The 16,103-nt window shown below is 36.0% G+C and overlaps 1 protein-coding gene across 1 annotated transcript in view; it reads left to right on the forward strand.

The window, feature by feature from the left end:
• FSHR (follicle stimulating hormone receptor) overlaps positions 1-16,103 on the forward strand; it is a 191,170-nt gene that overhangs the window by 75,099 nt on the left and 99,968 nt on the right. The window contains exon 2 of the mRNA XM_017548512.2: positions 7,980-8,051. Coding sequence (XP_017404001.1) covers positions 7,980-8,051 — 72 coding nt within the window. The remainder of the gene's footprint in view (positions 1-7,979; positions 8,052-16,103) is intronic.

Below are 16,103 nucleotides of genomic sequence, written 5' to 3' on the forward strand. Positions count from 1 at the left end.
GAGAGGATGTGGAGAAATAGGAACACCTTTACACTGCTGGTGGGAGTGTAAATTAGTTCAACCATTGTGGAGACAGTGGGGCAATTCCTCAAGGATCTAGAACTAGACATATCATTTGACCCAGCAATCCCATTACTGAGCATATACCCAAAGGATTATAAATAGTTCTACTATAAAGACACATGCACATGTATGTTTACTGCGGCACTGTTCACAAGAGCAAAGACTAGGAGCCAACCCACATGCCCATCAATGACAGACTGGATAAAGAAAATGTGGCACATATACACATGGAATACTATGCAGTCATAAAAAAGGATGAGTTCATGTCCTTTTTCAGGGACATGGATGAAGCTGGAAACCATCATTCTTAGCAAAGTAATACAAGCACAGAAAACCAAAGACTGCATGTTCTCACTCAAAAGTGGGAGTTGAACAATGAGAACACATGGGCACAGGGAGGGGAACATCACATACCAGGGCCTGTTGGGGCGTGGGGACTAGGGAGGGACACTGTTAGGAGACATACCTAATGTAGATGACAGGTTGATGGGGTGCAGCAAACCATCATGGCGCATGTATACCTATATAACAAACCTGGACATTCTGCACATGTACCCCAGAATTTAAAGTTTAATTTAAAAAAAAAAGAAAAAAAGTAATGTAATAAAATTGTTCTTAATGTTCTCTAATTTAAATCAATGTATCTTTAGTTAAGTGCCACTTTTCATGGTTCTAATCGTTTGGGAGGTTTTTTTTCTCTCAGTTTTTATTCTTTGCTGATTATGAACAAATATTCTTTCTAGTCCTAATCTTTCACAAGAATTAGCTTTTGGTATTGTTGATCCTCTTTATTGCTATTTTTAATTCATTTCTATTCTTATCTTTATTCTTTCTCTCTACTCTTTTAGGTTTCCTCTCTCAAGGTAAACATAAATTTTGCAATGTGTTTATAATTAACAAATAATAATTATACATATTTATGGGGAACACAGTGATGTTTCAATGCATGTAAAGTGATCAGAACAGAGTGATTAGCATACCCATCATCTCAAACATTTACCATTTATTTTTGTTGGGAATGTCAATATCTTTTTGCTATTTGAAATAGAACACTAGAGTTTATATAGAACTAGAGTTTATATATATATACAACACTAGAGTTTCTATCTAGGTGTAATTTTATGTTCTTTAATAAATCTCTCCCTATCCTTCTCTTCCCCATACCTTTCCCAGCCTCTAGTATCCTCTGTTCTACTTTTTACTTCTTTGAGATTAACTTTTTCTAGCTTCCTCATATTAGTGGGAATATATGGTGTTCAACTTTCTGTTCCTGGCTTGTGTTATTTAGCATAATGTCCTCCAATTCCACACATGTTGCTGCAAATGACAGGATTTTATTCTTTGGCTAAATAGCATTTCATTAGGTATATGTATCACATTTGCTTTATCCATTCACCTGTTGTTGGACAACTAGGTTGATTCCATATCTTGGCTACTGAAGTAGTGCTACAGTAAACATGGAAGCGTAGATGTCTCTTCGATATAGTAATTTCTTTTCCTTTGGATAAATTCCAAGTAGTGGGATTTCTGGATCATATGGTAGCTCTATTTGCAGGTTTTTTTTTTTTATGAACCTTCATACTGTTCTTTATAGAGTCTGTACTAGTTTACTTTCCCAACAACAGTATTTAATTGTTCCCTTTTCTCCTCATCCTTACCAACATTTGTTATATTGTTGTATTTTTGAGAATAGCCATGCTAACTGGGGTGAGACAATACCTCACTGTGGTTTTAATTTGCATTTTTCTGGTGATTAGGGAGCACGTTTTCATGTATTTGTTGGTCATTTATATGTTTTATTTTGGGAAATGTCTGTTCAGATCATTTGCTTATTTTCTTAATCGACTTTTTTGTTTGTTTGTTTTTGGTTTTGTTTTTTGTGTGTATTTTGGCTGTTGAGATGTTTGAGTTAGTCTTCTGTCAGATGAGTAGTTGGCAAATACTTTCTCCCATTCTGTAGGTTATCTTTTCATTCTGTTGATCATGTTTTTTGTTTTGTTTTGCTGTGAAGAAACTTTTTGGTTTGATAAAATTGCATTTGTTTATTTTTGCTTTTGTTGCCTGTGCTTTTGAAGTCTTATTCATAAAACCTTTTCCCAGACCAATATTCTGAAGCACTTCTACATTTTCCTCTGGTAGTTTTATCATTTCAGGTCTTACATTTAGGTCTTTGATTCATTTTGAGGTCATTTTTATATAGAATGAGAGATGGGAATATAGTTTTATTCTTCTGCATACTGATAAACAGTTTTCCCAGCAGCATTTATTGAAAAGACTGTCCTTTCCCTAATGAGTGTTCTTGACAGCTTTGTCAAAAATTAGTTGGACATCAATACATAGATTAATTTCTGGGTTCTCTATTCTGTTCTTCTGGTCTATGTGTCTATTTTTATGCCAATACCTTGTTGTTTTGGTTACTATAGGTTTGTAGCATATTTTGAAGTCTGATAATGCGATGCATATAGCTTTGTTCTTTTTGCTTAGAATGCTTTGGTTATTCAGTGTTTTTGGTGGTTCCATATAAATTTTAAGATGTTTTTTTCTATTTCTGTAAAGAATGTTATTGCCATTTTGATAGGGATTACATTGAACCTGTAGATTGATTTAGGTAGTATCGTCATGTTGCCAATATTAAGTATTCTGAATCATGAGTATGAGATGTCTTTACATTTGTATGCTTTTTAATTTCTTTTATCAGTGTTTTGTAGTTTCCCTTGTGGAGGTCTTTTATGTCCTTGGTTAAATTTATTCCTGGGTATTTTTGGTAGCTATTGTGAGATTGCCTTGTTGATTCTCTTCCAGCCAGTTTGCTGTTTAGGTATTGATATGCTACTGAATTTTTATATTAGTTTTGTAACCCACAACTTTACTTAATTCATTTATCAGTTCTCAGGGTTTGTTGGTAGAGTCTAGGTTTTTCTGTATATAAGATCATGCACTCTGCAAGGAGGGACAATTTGCTTTCCTGTTTTCCCATTTGTATGACCTTTGTTTCTTTCTCTTGCCTAATTGCTCTAGCTAGAACTTCCAGTACAACTATGAATAAAAGTGGTAAGAGTGAGCATTTTTGTCTTGTTCCAGTTCTGAGAGGAAAATGTGAAAACATCAGTAAGATGTAAATTGTGGTGCAACGTATTCTAAACTTTATCTATTATACTCTCATTTATGTTGTTTCAAAAATGAAAATTTATCAAGTACAATACCATTACCTATGTTTCTGATTTAAAGGAAATGTGTGCATACCTTTTGAATTTGTTAATTAGGACTAGATCAACAATGTCATAATGAAATGTCAGAAGGTTTCTGGTTAAAATTAGCCTTCTATAATAGGCAGAGTTTACAATGTTAAGTGGTAAATCCAGTTTTCTTCAGTAAACATTCAAATAAGTTAGTTCTCTATAACAATCATTTTCAGTGTTAAAATTAGAAGTCAAGAGTCCATTAAACCATTTTAGTAAGACTTTTGCTACTAGTAGAAAGTTTCTTACCCATCTCAGTAATAAACTCAAAGAAAAACTTAACCTTATGATTTCAAAATAGCAAGTTAGTGTAGATTAAACTTAAGCTTTATCTAATATGAAATTATAATGTCTACCTGAGTGTTTACCTTCTCAAACATCTCTATCAACAATCTCTGCTTTTACCATTTCTTATTAAACATCTTTTAAGTATCACTTTAAGTTCTAGCCAGAAATGGAATAAAAAAAATATTGGGTTCATAATTTTCTGTTTCCACAATTCTATTTTTCTTTTAGTAGTTTATTGTACTTGAAGCTTAGCTCATTAATTTCTTATCTAATTCTTTTCTTTCCTTCTCTGGTACCATAATTTACATCTATAAATTTCTACTATAGGTAGCAATTTACGCTATTTCATGAGTTTGATAAGTATTTTCATTATAGTTCAATCTAAATAATTCCTAATTGTAATTTCTCCTTTGACCCATGTATGATTTAAAAGGGTGTTCATTTGTTTGTTTGGTAGGTTGGTTTGATTTGCTTTTGGTTTTGGTTTTTCCATATGGGTATATGTGTATTGGGGGAGGAGAGTTAATTATATTTATTACTGATTTCTAAGTAATTTAATTGCATCACCATCAAAGAAAGTAATTTTTAAATACTAATTTTCTTTATAACCTAGTTCTTGGTCAGTATGTTTTTAGTGTTCTTTATTGACTTGGTAGGGCTCCCAGCCATTATTGCAACTCACTTATATTTGTTCCCTGCAAATTTCATGTTGGAATTTGATATCCAGTGTTGGACAAGTGACCTAGTGGGAGGTGGCTGTGTCATAGGGGCAGATCCCCCATGAGCGGCTTGGTACCATCCTTGCAGTAATGAGTTAATTCTCACTCTGTTAGTTTACACAAGAGCTGATTATTGAAACGAGCCTGGCATCTACCTTTCCCTCCTCATCCTTCATCATTTGCCACTTGTTGCTTATTCTCCTTCCCCTACTGCCATGAGTGGAAGCTTTCTGAGGCCCTCACCAGAAGCAGACATTGATGCCATGCTTCTTGTGAAGCCTGCAGAACCATGAGTGAAATAAACGTCTTTTCTTTAGAAATTAGTTTCAGGTTTTTCTTTGTAGTTACACAAATGAACTAAGAAACTCACCTATTCAACAGGAAACACTAATTTCTTCATCCGCTATTCCTTCCTGTGTTTTGCGCCTTCCTCCTGGATTGAATTTTCTTATCCTTCAAAGAAATTCTTTCCCTAAAAGTTTATTCATAGCTAATTAAATTTGTTCAGACGTTATTTTATTTTACCCTCACATTTGAATGATAATTTTCTACATTATAGAATTTTAAATTGGCAGTTATTTTATCTGTTTTGAAGATATTTTTACAAGGTTTTCTAATTATTTTTTTATTTGAAGACAGTCTATCTTTTTCCCTCCACTTGCATTTAAAATATCTTCTTTAATGGCTCTACAGTTTTAATTCATAGGTATCTGGCAGTGAATTTTTGTTTTCCTCCATGGGATTTGTTGAGATCTCTGAATCTGAGGATTTATATCTTTCATAAGTTATCAAACATTTCTGGATGTTATTTCATTGCAATTTAAATGACTGGTTCTCCATTTTCTATACCTTTCTAGAATGTGTATGAGATGACAAGAAAAGATATCTTCACATTCTGTTCTCCACGTATCATCTCATGTGCCAGTTTGGCACTAAAACATAAATCCCTTTGCCTCTAAGTTCAGAAACTCCCCCAGGGTACCTTGGTTTTACTTTACCCTCTTAGAATTCTGGTTGCATTCACCACTGCTCAGGGGTCCGTCTGGTATTCAACTGCTTTACTTTGGGCCCCTGGGGATTTCTCATAGCCTTTCAAGCTCTGCTATGCATTTAAAATAATATTTGTAATGTTTTATAGAAGACTTCTGGGTAATTTTTTGTGAAAATATTTTCAAATTATCTAGTTTATAACATTTTAGGAAATAGGGGTCAATGAAGATTTTAAGCATCAAAAATATTTAATTATGTTGATAAATTTGAACTGCTTAATGCAGACATAGTCCTTGAAAATTTTAGAAAACATGCACACTACTGGGCTGAATCAAAAAATGCTTTCTAGTTGATGTTATTAAATACAAGAGTCCGTTATTCAAGACTTCACTCTCCATGCATCTCATTAATTAATATTTTACTTTAATGTTACAATTTCCTTGACACTTTCAGAGTGTTGAAGAGTTTAAAGCAATTTTATTATCTTTAATTATTCGTTTATTTTCATCATTCTTTTGTGTTAAATAGGAACAAAAGGAATTTGTACGTATTAACCAAGGTTAAGTGAGTACAATTAAGGTAGAGTATTGAGCTAACTTTGATTCATTTTAGATGGATATTCTAGAAGTAGATACTCTTCTGTGATCTTAAATTAAATCACCTTTTATTTATATGGCTTAACAAAGACAATGCTTTCAGTATGACCTAATATTTTTGAGTCTTGGGTTCAAAATTCATTCACCCTTAACAATCTTTCTGTTATATATTTGTGTACTTTGGGATCTTTCTCATCTTATTTCTTGCATAATATTTATTGCTATTATATCAGCTATAGCCCTCAACTGTTTTCTAGCAGTTCCAAAGTTTCTGGTATTGCCTTCCCAGCCAGAATATAAACTCCTACAGGACAGCAACAGCACACAGGGTTCTCTCTCATGATTCTTCACCACAGGATTGGCACACCTTGTAGCCAAGCACAAGCTAGGTGAAAAAAAAAAAAAGACCTGATTGCCTGAGTAGCAGCTCTATCTGAAACAGAAATTTCATTAACACCAATAAATAATAGAAGGTTAAAGCAACAAAATGTTTATGAAACTACCCAAGTCCATGGTGTTTGATTACAATTCCTACTCACAGACTGCCTTACAAAAGGAAGTGTTAAAGATTAAAGAAAACCAAATCCCTATTAATCAGTTACAAATCAAGAAAAAGCCAGAGGGAAGAAGGCTGGGGAAAGAATAATATTCTTATTATAAAGATTTCCAAAGGGTCACTTGTAACTACGATCTCAAACCTAGAATTTTCAGAATACTCAATAGCCATTAATTCAGTTATTCAACAAATATTTATTGACTACCTGTCATGTCAGGCACTGTTCTAGGCATTTGGTATATAGTCACAACAAATCAAGCCAACATTTCTGCCCTCATGGAACTTGAATTCTAGTTACAATAAATAAATAAATAAATACACAAAGATAAATAGAAGATATAACATGTCAAATTGCTATGACAAAAAAATTTAAGCATCAGGAAAGAGCGGTTGGGGCCAAGTTTGGGAGATTATTATTTTAATAGGTGGTTAGGGAAAGCTTCACTGAAATGGTAACATTTGAGCAAATAACATGCCATGAGGATATCTGGGAGAGAAATGTTCCAATCAGAGAGAACTGCAAATGTGGAAACATTAAGCCAGAAGGAACCTGGCATGTCCAAGGAATTGCTAAAGGATACTGTGACAAGACCAGGATGAACAAAGGGTTGTTGTCAAAATTGAGAACACAGGGTCTATGGAAATAAAAAGCAGAAAGCTCTTGTAGAGTACTGAAGACCTTTGTAAACAACTTTGATTTTTCCCCTAATGAGATAAGGAGCCATTGGAAGGAATTCTGAGGCAGGCGTGAGACAAATATTTCAAGCAGAAGAAAATGGCAAAAGCTGGAGGCGGCTGAGGTTAAGTGAAGACTTTTTTTAGATGAGAAACATTATGGCATGTTTTTATATTAGTAAGCAGAATCCAGGAAAGAAGGGGGGAAAAGGTGAATCAAATGTGTGAAGAAAATGGAAAATTGTCATAGCAGTTACTGGGACTAGCCGAGAGGGAAACAGACCTACTGCATATTGGGAAAGCTATTCTTAGACAGGACCCTGGACAGTTCACTCATTGCACCAGGAAAGAACGCAATGTGTGTAAAGCACAGGTGCAGGCAGGTTGATCAGTCAGTGAGCCCTGGGAGATCATAAAGACATGTTCTTCTATTGGTTTTATTTTCATCTTGGAATAGGAGGCAAGGTCAGCTGAGAATTACAATAAAGGAAGAGGTAATGGGGGTTGGAATAGAGAAAGAGAACAGGCCTCACACAGGACTACCGAAGGCAACATAAGGTGTGGGGACCAGCAAGGTTCATATTCCAACTCTGTCATGTATCAGCCATGTGACCCTGGGTGAGTTTTTTATTCTTCCTAAACTCTAGTTTCCTTATACAAAATGGAGAGACTAATAGTGCCAATATCACCACTTTGTAGAGAGGATTAAGAGAGTATAAAAGCAATTTCAACATTACTTTATGGCAAGCACTTACTATGTGTTAGCTGTTAACTGATACTATCTTAATATATTAGCATCTCAATTATTTATTAGTGGATAGGTTGTGATATTTTATTTCTACTCTCTTTGCAGGAGGTTTGTCCTCACCAAGCTTCGAGTCATCCCAAAAGGTGCATTTTCAGGATTTGGGGACCTGGAGAGAATGTATGTACCTGACACTGCTGTGAGTGAATGCCTCAAGGGGGCTAGAGAAAGTAACCTCAGATCACATCTAGTAGGATGAACTGTACTTAGTAGCCAGACTGACATGACCAGCCAAACTTTCTGCATCTCCTCACATTTTTTTGTCTCACCATGGTGAGACAAAATGATAGTGTGGAATCTTTCAGTGAGGCCATTGAAATGAGCAAAAGAGCAATCCAAGCAATTTTCCTCATTTCTCAAATAAGGGGTTGTTCCCAGAGTACCTGTGAGTGGAATTTTCATAAATGAAAGCCTCTTTTTTTCTGCAGACACCCAATCTCTTTCAAAAATACTTTCTACTATTTATGATTGATTTTTAATTGACAGCAGGACTTAACACCTGTGCTGTAGAGACTCTCTAGCCTTTTTGTTCCCAAGGTATGCATGCAGGCAAGTAGTAATTGATACATAAACATTTAAAAGTGCTAGGAAAGTTTACAGCACTGATGAAGATTTCCTTTGAAAAGAGAAGACTAGTCTTTTACTATCCAATAGTAAAAGACTATTGGATATCCTCCCACACTTAAACTAATCCACCCTCCCTTTGGAAGCTCTTGGTACCACCTCCTGGGCATTTAGGGCCAGGGAGATATGTTCTTCTCTGCAGTGAGACAGACACAATTCAGGATTTTAATGCCAGTAAGTATAGCAATGAATAAACAGAGTATATACGGAAGGGAACGAAAGCAAGGCAAGAAAGCAAACCTTCAGTTCATGTGTTTCTCTTTGTTGAAGTCATTAAATTTATCGTCTTGGTTCCTTTTTATCCCTTTAAGAATAGTACTGCTGAAGTCAGAAGAAGTAAGAAAGGAATCCATTAACAAAAGAATCACAAAGTATAGATATCATTATGTCCCAGCAATTAAACCACCTGCTTAAAGGAGGGTGGTTAGAATCCTGGTTTCAGTGTTAGTTTTAATATAAAATTACTGCATAACCTTGATTAAAGCATTTTATCTTTTAGGGCCTTGGTTTCCTCATCTGTGTATTAAGAGGGGAGTTTTAAAAAGGGGCTTACGTGATTTCCAATTTCTATCCCCAAGCTGGAGGAGAGCCCAATTTAAGACCTGTAATCTTCCAGGGTTTACCTCACTGAAGACATTCAGCTATCACAGGGATTAGAAGATGGGGAAACTCAGCTGAACAGAGTTCACCAAGGAAACCAGGAAAAGAGTATCGTTCAAGAGCTTTGTGCTCAAGATGCATTCCTGGATGAATTCACCATTCCCTCGCCTATAACTAACACAGACTAAATGATTATTGGATATCCCTGAGTCCCTAAACATCATGATAATTACATAGAATTCTAAAGACAGGCATTTCAGATGTCACAAATAAGCTACTTTAATCAAATTTAATCCAGCAAGTGTGAATGACCCCTCACCGGGTATTCAGCATCAGACAAGACCTTCCGTAGCAATACGAATGGTGGAACTGAGCTGACAAAGCAACAATCCAAGAGACACAGCAGCTGGCTCAGTAACTCAACTTGCCCAGACAGAGTTTGTCCATTTTTACCTCATGTCTTTATTTATCAGCCTGTACTGACACAGTGAGATGCCAAAAATAAAATCGATCTTTTTTATTTCACCCTTTTTATACCCTTAGGCTTTGAAGCATTTTCTAGCAGAGGTCCCAGCATTGGATTGAACCTGAGAAGACTTTGGTATCCCTCAGTCTCCATGCTCACCTCTGTCCATTGTCTTGCCTTCTACTCTTGGTCACCAAAATGTTCTCATCTCCTTTCCAGACCTACCTCCTTCACTCGTGTTCTTCCAGTTGTTAACCAGTTTCCTGAACTTAGTAACTATTGCCCTTTTCTTCGCTATCTCCCTCTCCACAAATCACAAAGTCCTTTTCATTCATTCTGCACATGTGACCAACTTTCACCTACCCATATTGGAAAGAAATAAAGGAAAAGTTTTCTGTATAAATTCCACCTTCCTATCATGCTACCTTTTTCTCTCTTCCCCATCAAGACCGCTGCATTGAAAGAGCTGCCTTCATTCACTGCTTCTCTATCCTTTCTTTTCAATCACCTCTTAGCCTACCCACTTGCTATTTGGCCAAAAATTCTTCAAAACTATTAAACTATTCTATCAAAGATCTCAAAAATACCACAGCTACAAGATCCAATGACTTCTACTTTATCCTCTTCTACTTACCTTACATATAGCTTATTTCATTAACCATTGATGTACTTCTTCTCAACACCCTTTCCCCACTTAACTTCTGGGACACCACACTCTCCTCCCTCCCTATTAACCTCCCAGATTGCTCCATATCCAGTTCTCTTCATCTCTCTTGTTCTTTAACTGCCCTTCAAAAATTTAGGAATTCTAGAGCTCTACTTTTGGCAATTTTCTTCTAACTCCACCCCTGAACGACAAGTTGTCAGATAATGTCTTAATACCTGGGTTCCTAAACTTTCATCTGCAACCTTCACCTCTCTTTTGAGACCATAATTATTGTTTTAAATTAGAAAAATGCCTACACATCTACACCTGAGTAAACTGCAAATACCTGAAATTCAACATATTCAGAACTAGCACATCTTTATCCTTAAATTTCTCATCTTCCCATATTGCCGAGTGAATAATGTCACCATCTGCCCAGGTTCCCAAGCAAGGAAAATCCAGTCTTCCTTGATGCAGGTGCATTCTGTATGCCTTATGCCAAGGTGCTCTTCCAGTCCTACTGACTGCTTCTCAAATGTACTCCAGTATCCAGCCCTCTTCTCATTCCTGCTATTAGACCCAAAATCTCTTCAGCATTTATATAGCCTGCTGTATGAAGCTGCCATGCCTATCCCAGCTGCAATCTTCCTGCCACTCTGCTGCCAGATTTGCACTGTTCAAATCCTCTTGCAGAAGAACCTCTATGGATCCTCCTTGCTAAAGACTTAAGTCATAAGTTTGGGGCACATAAATCAAAACCCTTTATCTCACACCATATGCACTGTGTACCTTACACTTTCACCAGGTGGGACAGTTTTCTATTCCCCAAGCACTATTATTACCAGACATCATATTGCATATTTAGAATGTAACAGCTTGTTCTTTGGACAATGTCTGGCACATAAAGGGATTAAAAATAATTGCAGGGGAATGAAACAATAAATAAACAAATGAACAAAATATACTTTCACACTGTTCTTATGTAGATGCTGTCCCTCTGTCTAAAATTTCACTTCATAAAATCCTGCTTGTCAGTCATGGGCCAGATGAAATGCTTACTTTTCTGCAGAGCTTTTTCAGAACTTTCCAAGTTTTTCCAAACCAGAATTCTATATTCATAATATTAACAGCACATTTATCAGATTGTATTCAGAATTTATAGTTTATCAGATCCCTTGATTATTCTTTAAGGCCAAGATCAGAATGTAGCAACTTTGTACCACAGTATAAGACCAAGTCTGTCTAGCCTGTCCACTCATGTCTTTCTTCAGCTACAACAATCTTTCCTTGGTATCTTAGTCCATTAGTGCTGCTGTAACAAAATACCACAGACTAGATAATTTACAAGGAACAGAAATTTATTTTTTCACAGCTACGGAGACTTGAAAGTCCAAGATCAAGGCTCTAGCCTCTGGTGACAGCTTTCTTGCTGAGTTCTCACATAGTGGAAGGTAAAAGGGCAAAAGGGGACAAACATGCAAACATGTCCCTACATGGCGGAGGAGAAGACAGAGAACCCATTCCCAAAAGCTTTTTTTCATAGCAACAGAGGAAGGAACAGGCAGCAATCTTTGCTGTTCTGCAGCCTCCACTAGTGATTTCCAGACAAGCAGGATCTGTTGTGGACCTCCAGCAAACTCCAGCAGACCTGCAGCAGAGGGGCCTGACTGTTAGAAGGAAAACTAACAAACAGAAAGAAATAGCATCAACATCAACAAAAAGGAAGTCCACTCACAGACCCCTTCCAAAGGTCACTGACCTCAAAAACCAAAGGTAGATAAATCCAAGAGGATGGGAAGAAAGAAGAGCAAAAAGGCTGAAAACTCCAAAAACCAGAATGCTTCTTCTCCTTTAAGAGATCACAGCTCCTCGCCAGCAAGGGAACAAAAATGGACAGAGAATGAGTTTGAAAAATTGACAGAAGCAGGCTTCCAAAGATGGGTAATAACAAACTTCTATGAGCTAAAGCTCAAACTTCTATGAGCATGTTCTGATCCAACGCAAGGAAGCTAAGAAGCTTGAAAAAAGGTTAGATGAAAACCTAACTAGAATAACCACTTTAGAGAACATAACCTGATGGAGCTGAAAAAGATAGCACAAGAACTTCAGGAAGCATATACAAGTTTCAATAGCCAAATCGATCAAGCAGAAGAAAGGATATCAGAGATTGAAGATCAACTCAATGAAATAAAGCTAGAAGACAAGATTAGAGGGAAAAAAAAGAGTGAAAGGAAATGAACAAAGCCTTCAAGAAATATGGGATTATGTGAAAAGACCAAATCTACGTTTGATCGGTATACATAAAAGTGAAAGGGAGAATGAAACCAAGTTAGAAAGCACTTTTCAGGATATTATCCAAGAGAACCTCTCCAACCTAGCAAGGCAGCCAAACATTCAAATTCAGAGAATACAGAGAACACACGAACTCCTTGAGAAGAACAACCCCAAGGCATATAATCGTCAGATTCACCAAGGCTGAAATGAAGGAAAAAATCCTAAGGGCAGCCAGAGAGAAAGGTCAGGTTATCCACAAAAGGACCCTCATCAGACTAACAGCGGATCTCTTGGCGGAAACCCTACAAGCCAGAAGAGAGTGGGGACCAATATTCAACATTCTTAAAAGAATTTTCAACCCTGAATTTCATATCCAGCCAAACTAAGCTTCATAAGTGAAGAAGAAATAAAATCCTTTACAGACAAGCATATGCTGAGAGATTTTGTCACCACCAGGCCTGCCCTAGAAGAGCTCCCAAAGGAAGCACTAAACATGGAAAGGAACAACCAGTACCAGTAACTGCAAAAGCATACCAAATTGTAAATGCTATCGACGCTAGAAAGAAACTGCATCAATTAAGGGGCAAAACAACCAGCTAGTATCATAATGGCAGGGTCACATTTACACATAACAATATTAACCTTAGATGTAAATGGGCTAAATGCCCAATTAAAAGACACTCACTGGCAAATTGGACAAAGAGTCAAGACCCATTGGTGTGCTTTATTTAGGAGACCCATCTAATGTGCAGAGGCACACAAGACTCAAAGTAAAGGGATGAAGGAATATTTACCAAGCAAATGGAAAGCAAAAAAAAATCAGGGATTGTAATCCTATTCTCTGATAAAACAGACTTTAAACCATAAAATTCAAAACAGACAAAGAAAGACATGAAGGTTTTTTTAGTGAACATGTGTGCATGGTGGGGTGAATGTAGAAGATGACATAATCAGATATAAATTTAGAAAATATTACTCTATGTGGAAAATCGATGAGGGAGAGGGAAGAGCATGCTGGTAAATGGAGACAGCGCAAGTTGAAGGCTGTTGCAGTTACAGAAGTGCTCTGTTTTAAATGTTTTTTCCCGTCCAAATTTCCTGTTAAAACTCAATCTCCAATTCAACATTGGGAAACGCGGCCTTTTGAGAGTGGCTGGATCAATGCAACAAGAACAACTAACTATCCTAAATATATATATGCCCCCAGTGCAGGAGCACCCAGATTCATAAAGCAAGTTCTTAGAGACCTACAAAGAGACTTAGACTCCCACACAATAATAGTGGGAGACTTTAATGCCCCACTGTCAGTATTAAACAGATCAATGAAACAGAAAATTAGCAAGGATATCCAGAATTTGAACTCAGCTCTGGACCAAGCAGACCTGCTAGACATCTACAGAGCTCTTCACCCAAAATCAACAGAATATACATTCTTCTCAGCACCATATCGCACCAATTTCAAAATTGACCACATAATTGGAAGTAAAACACTCCTCAGCAAATGCAAAAGAACAGAAATCCTAACGGTCTCTCAGACCACAGTGCAATCAAATTGGAACTCAGGATTAAGAAACTCAATCAAAACCACACAAGTACATGGAAACTGAACAACCTGCTCCTGAATGAATACTGGATAAATAACCAAATGAAGGCAGAAATAAAGACGTTCTTTGAAACCAATGAGAACAAAGACAAAATATACGAGAAACTCTGGGACACTTTTAAAGCAGTGTATAGAGGAAAATGTATAGCACTAAATGCCCAAAAGAGAAAGCAGGAAAGACCTAAAATACATACCCTAATGTCAAAATTAAAAGAACTAGAGAAGAAAAAAAAATTCAAAAGCCAGCAAAAGCAACTATTCATCTATTCATGACGATAAGGCCCTTGTGTTACGGGCCCTAAACCACTCTCAAAAGGCCACATTTCCCAATTTTGAACTGGAGTTTGAGTTTTAACAGGAAATTTGGTGGGGAAAAAACATTTAAACCAGAGCACTTATGTAACTACAACCGCCTTCAACTTGTGCTGTCCCCGTTTACCAGCATGCTCTTCTTTCTCATCCATGTTCAACATACAGTAATATTTTCTAAATTTATATCTGATTATGTCGTCTCCTACATTTGCCCTACCATGCACACACATACACTAAAAAAGTCTTCATGTCTTACCTCTTTCTTCTATTGCTTTTCATTCCACAGTTTTCCTTTTTCTTTTATTTTTAATTAACATATAATTGTACATATTTATAATCATGGTAACACATAATCATACAATAACTGTGTACAGTGTGCTATTTTGATACATATATACATTGGGTAATAAATCAGGGTAATTAACATATCTCACATGAATATCATTTCTTTGTTTTGGAAACATTCAAAATCTCCTCTTCTGCATATTTCAAAATACACAGTAATTGTTGTTCATTATAATTACAGAGAACACTAGAACTTATTCCTCCTATTTTGCTGTACTTTTATATCTATTAACCAGTCTTTGGCTATCCCCTCTCCCACATAGACTTCCCTGCCTCCAATAACCACTCTTCTACTCTCTGCTTCTTTGAGGTCAAATTTTTTAGCTACCACATATGAGTGAGAACATGCAATATTTCCCTTTCTGTGCCTGACTTATTTCACCTAACATAATATCCTCCAAGATTATCTATGTTGCTGTGAATGACAGAATTTTGCTCCCTTTCATCACTAAATAGTATTCCATTGTGTGTCATATATATTTATAATATGTAAATACTATAAATATAATGTAATAATATATTGATATTAATATATTGTCAAATATTAATATTAAATAATATAATCAATATTATATATAATTAATATATATATATATATAATACACATAGCATTTTCTTTATCCATTTCTTTGTGAACACGTAAGTTGATTCCATACCTTGGCTATTGAGGATAATGCTACAATAAACATCAGAATGCAAATAGGCCTTTGACATATTTACAGCACTGACGAAGATTTCCTTTGAAAAGAGAAGACTCCTTTGTTACTGCAAACATTCAGTTCATGTTGGGCTGGTTTAATTTAGGGTTTTTCCAAGGTATGGTTTTCTCAAAGTGGGGTGTAGTAGTAAAAGACAGAGCAAATCCTCCCACACTTTAAGTAATCCTCCCTCCCTTTGAAAGCTTTTCCTCAATCTAGATGATATTAGCTGAAGGTTTGTCATATATGGCCCTTATTGTGTTGAGGTACTTTCCTTCTACACCTAATTTATTGAAAGTTTTAAATCATGAAATCATGTTGAATTTTACCAAATGCTTTTTCTATATTTATTGACATGGTTATATGACTTTTGTCCATCATTCTATTGCTGTATTGTATCATGTTTATTAATTTGCATATGTTAAAACATTCTTGCATTTCCCAGATAAACCTCACTTAATCACGGCATGTTGTCTCTTTGATGTCTTGTTGGTTTTGGACTGCTAGTATTTTGCTGTGAATTTTTGCATCTATCTTCATCAGGGTTGCTGGCCTATGGTTTTTCTTTTTCCTTTTTTTTTTTTTTTTTTTTTTTTTTTTTTTT

Source organism: Cebus imitator, unplaced genomic scaffold (genome assembly GCF_001604975.1).
Source record: "Cebus imitator isolate Cc_AM_T3 unplaced genomic scaffold, Cebus_imitator-1.0 Scaffold209, whole genome shotgun sequence".
Taxonomy (NCBI): Eukaryota; Metazoa; Chordata; class Mammalia; order Primates; family Cebidae; genus Cebus; species Cebus imitator.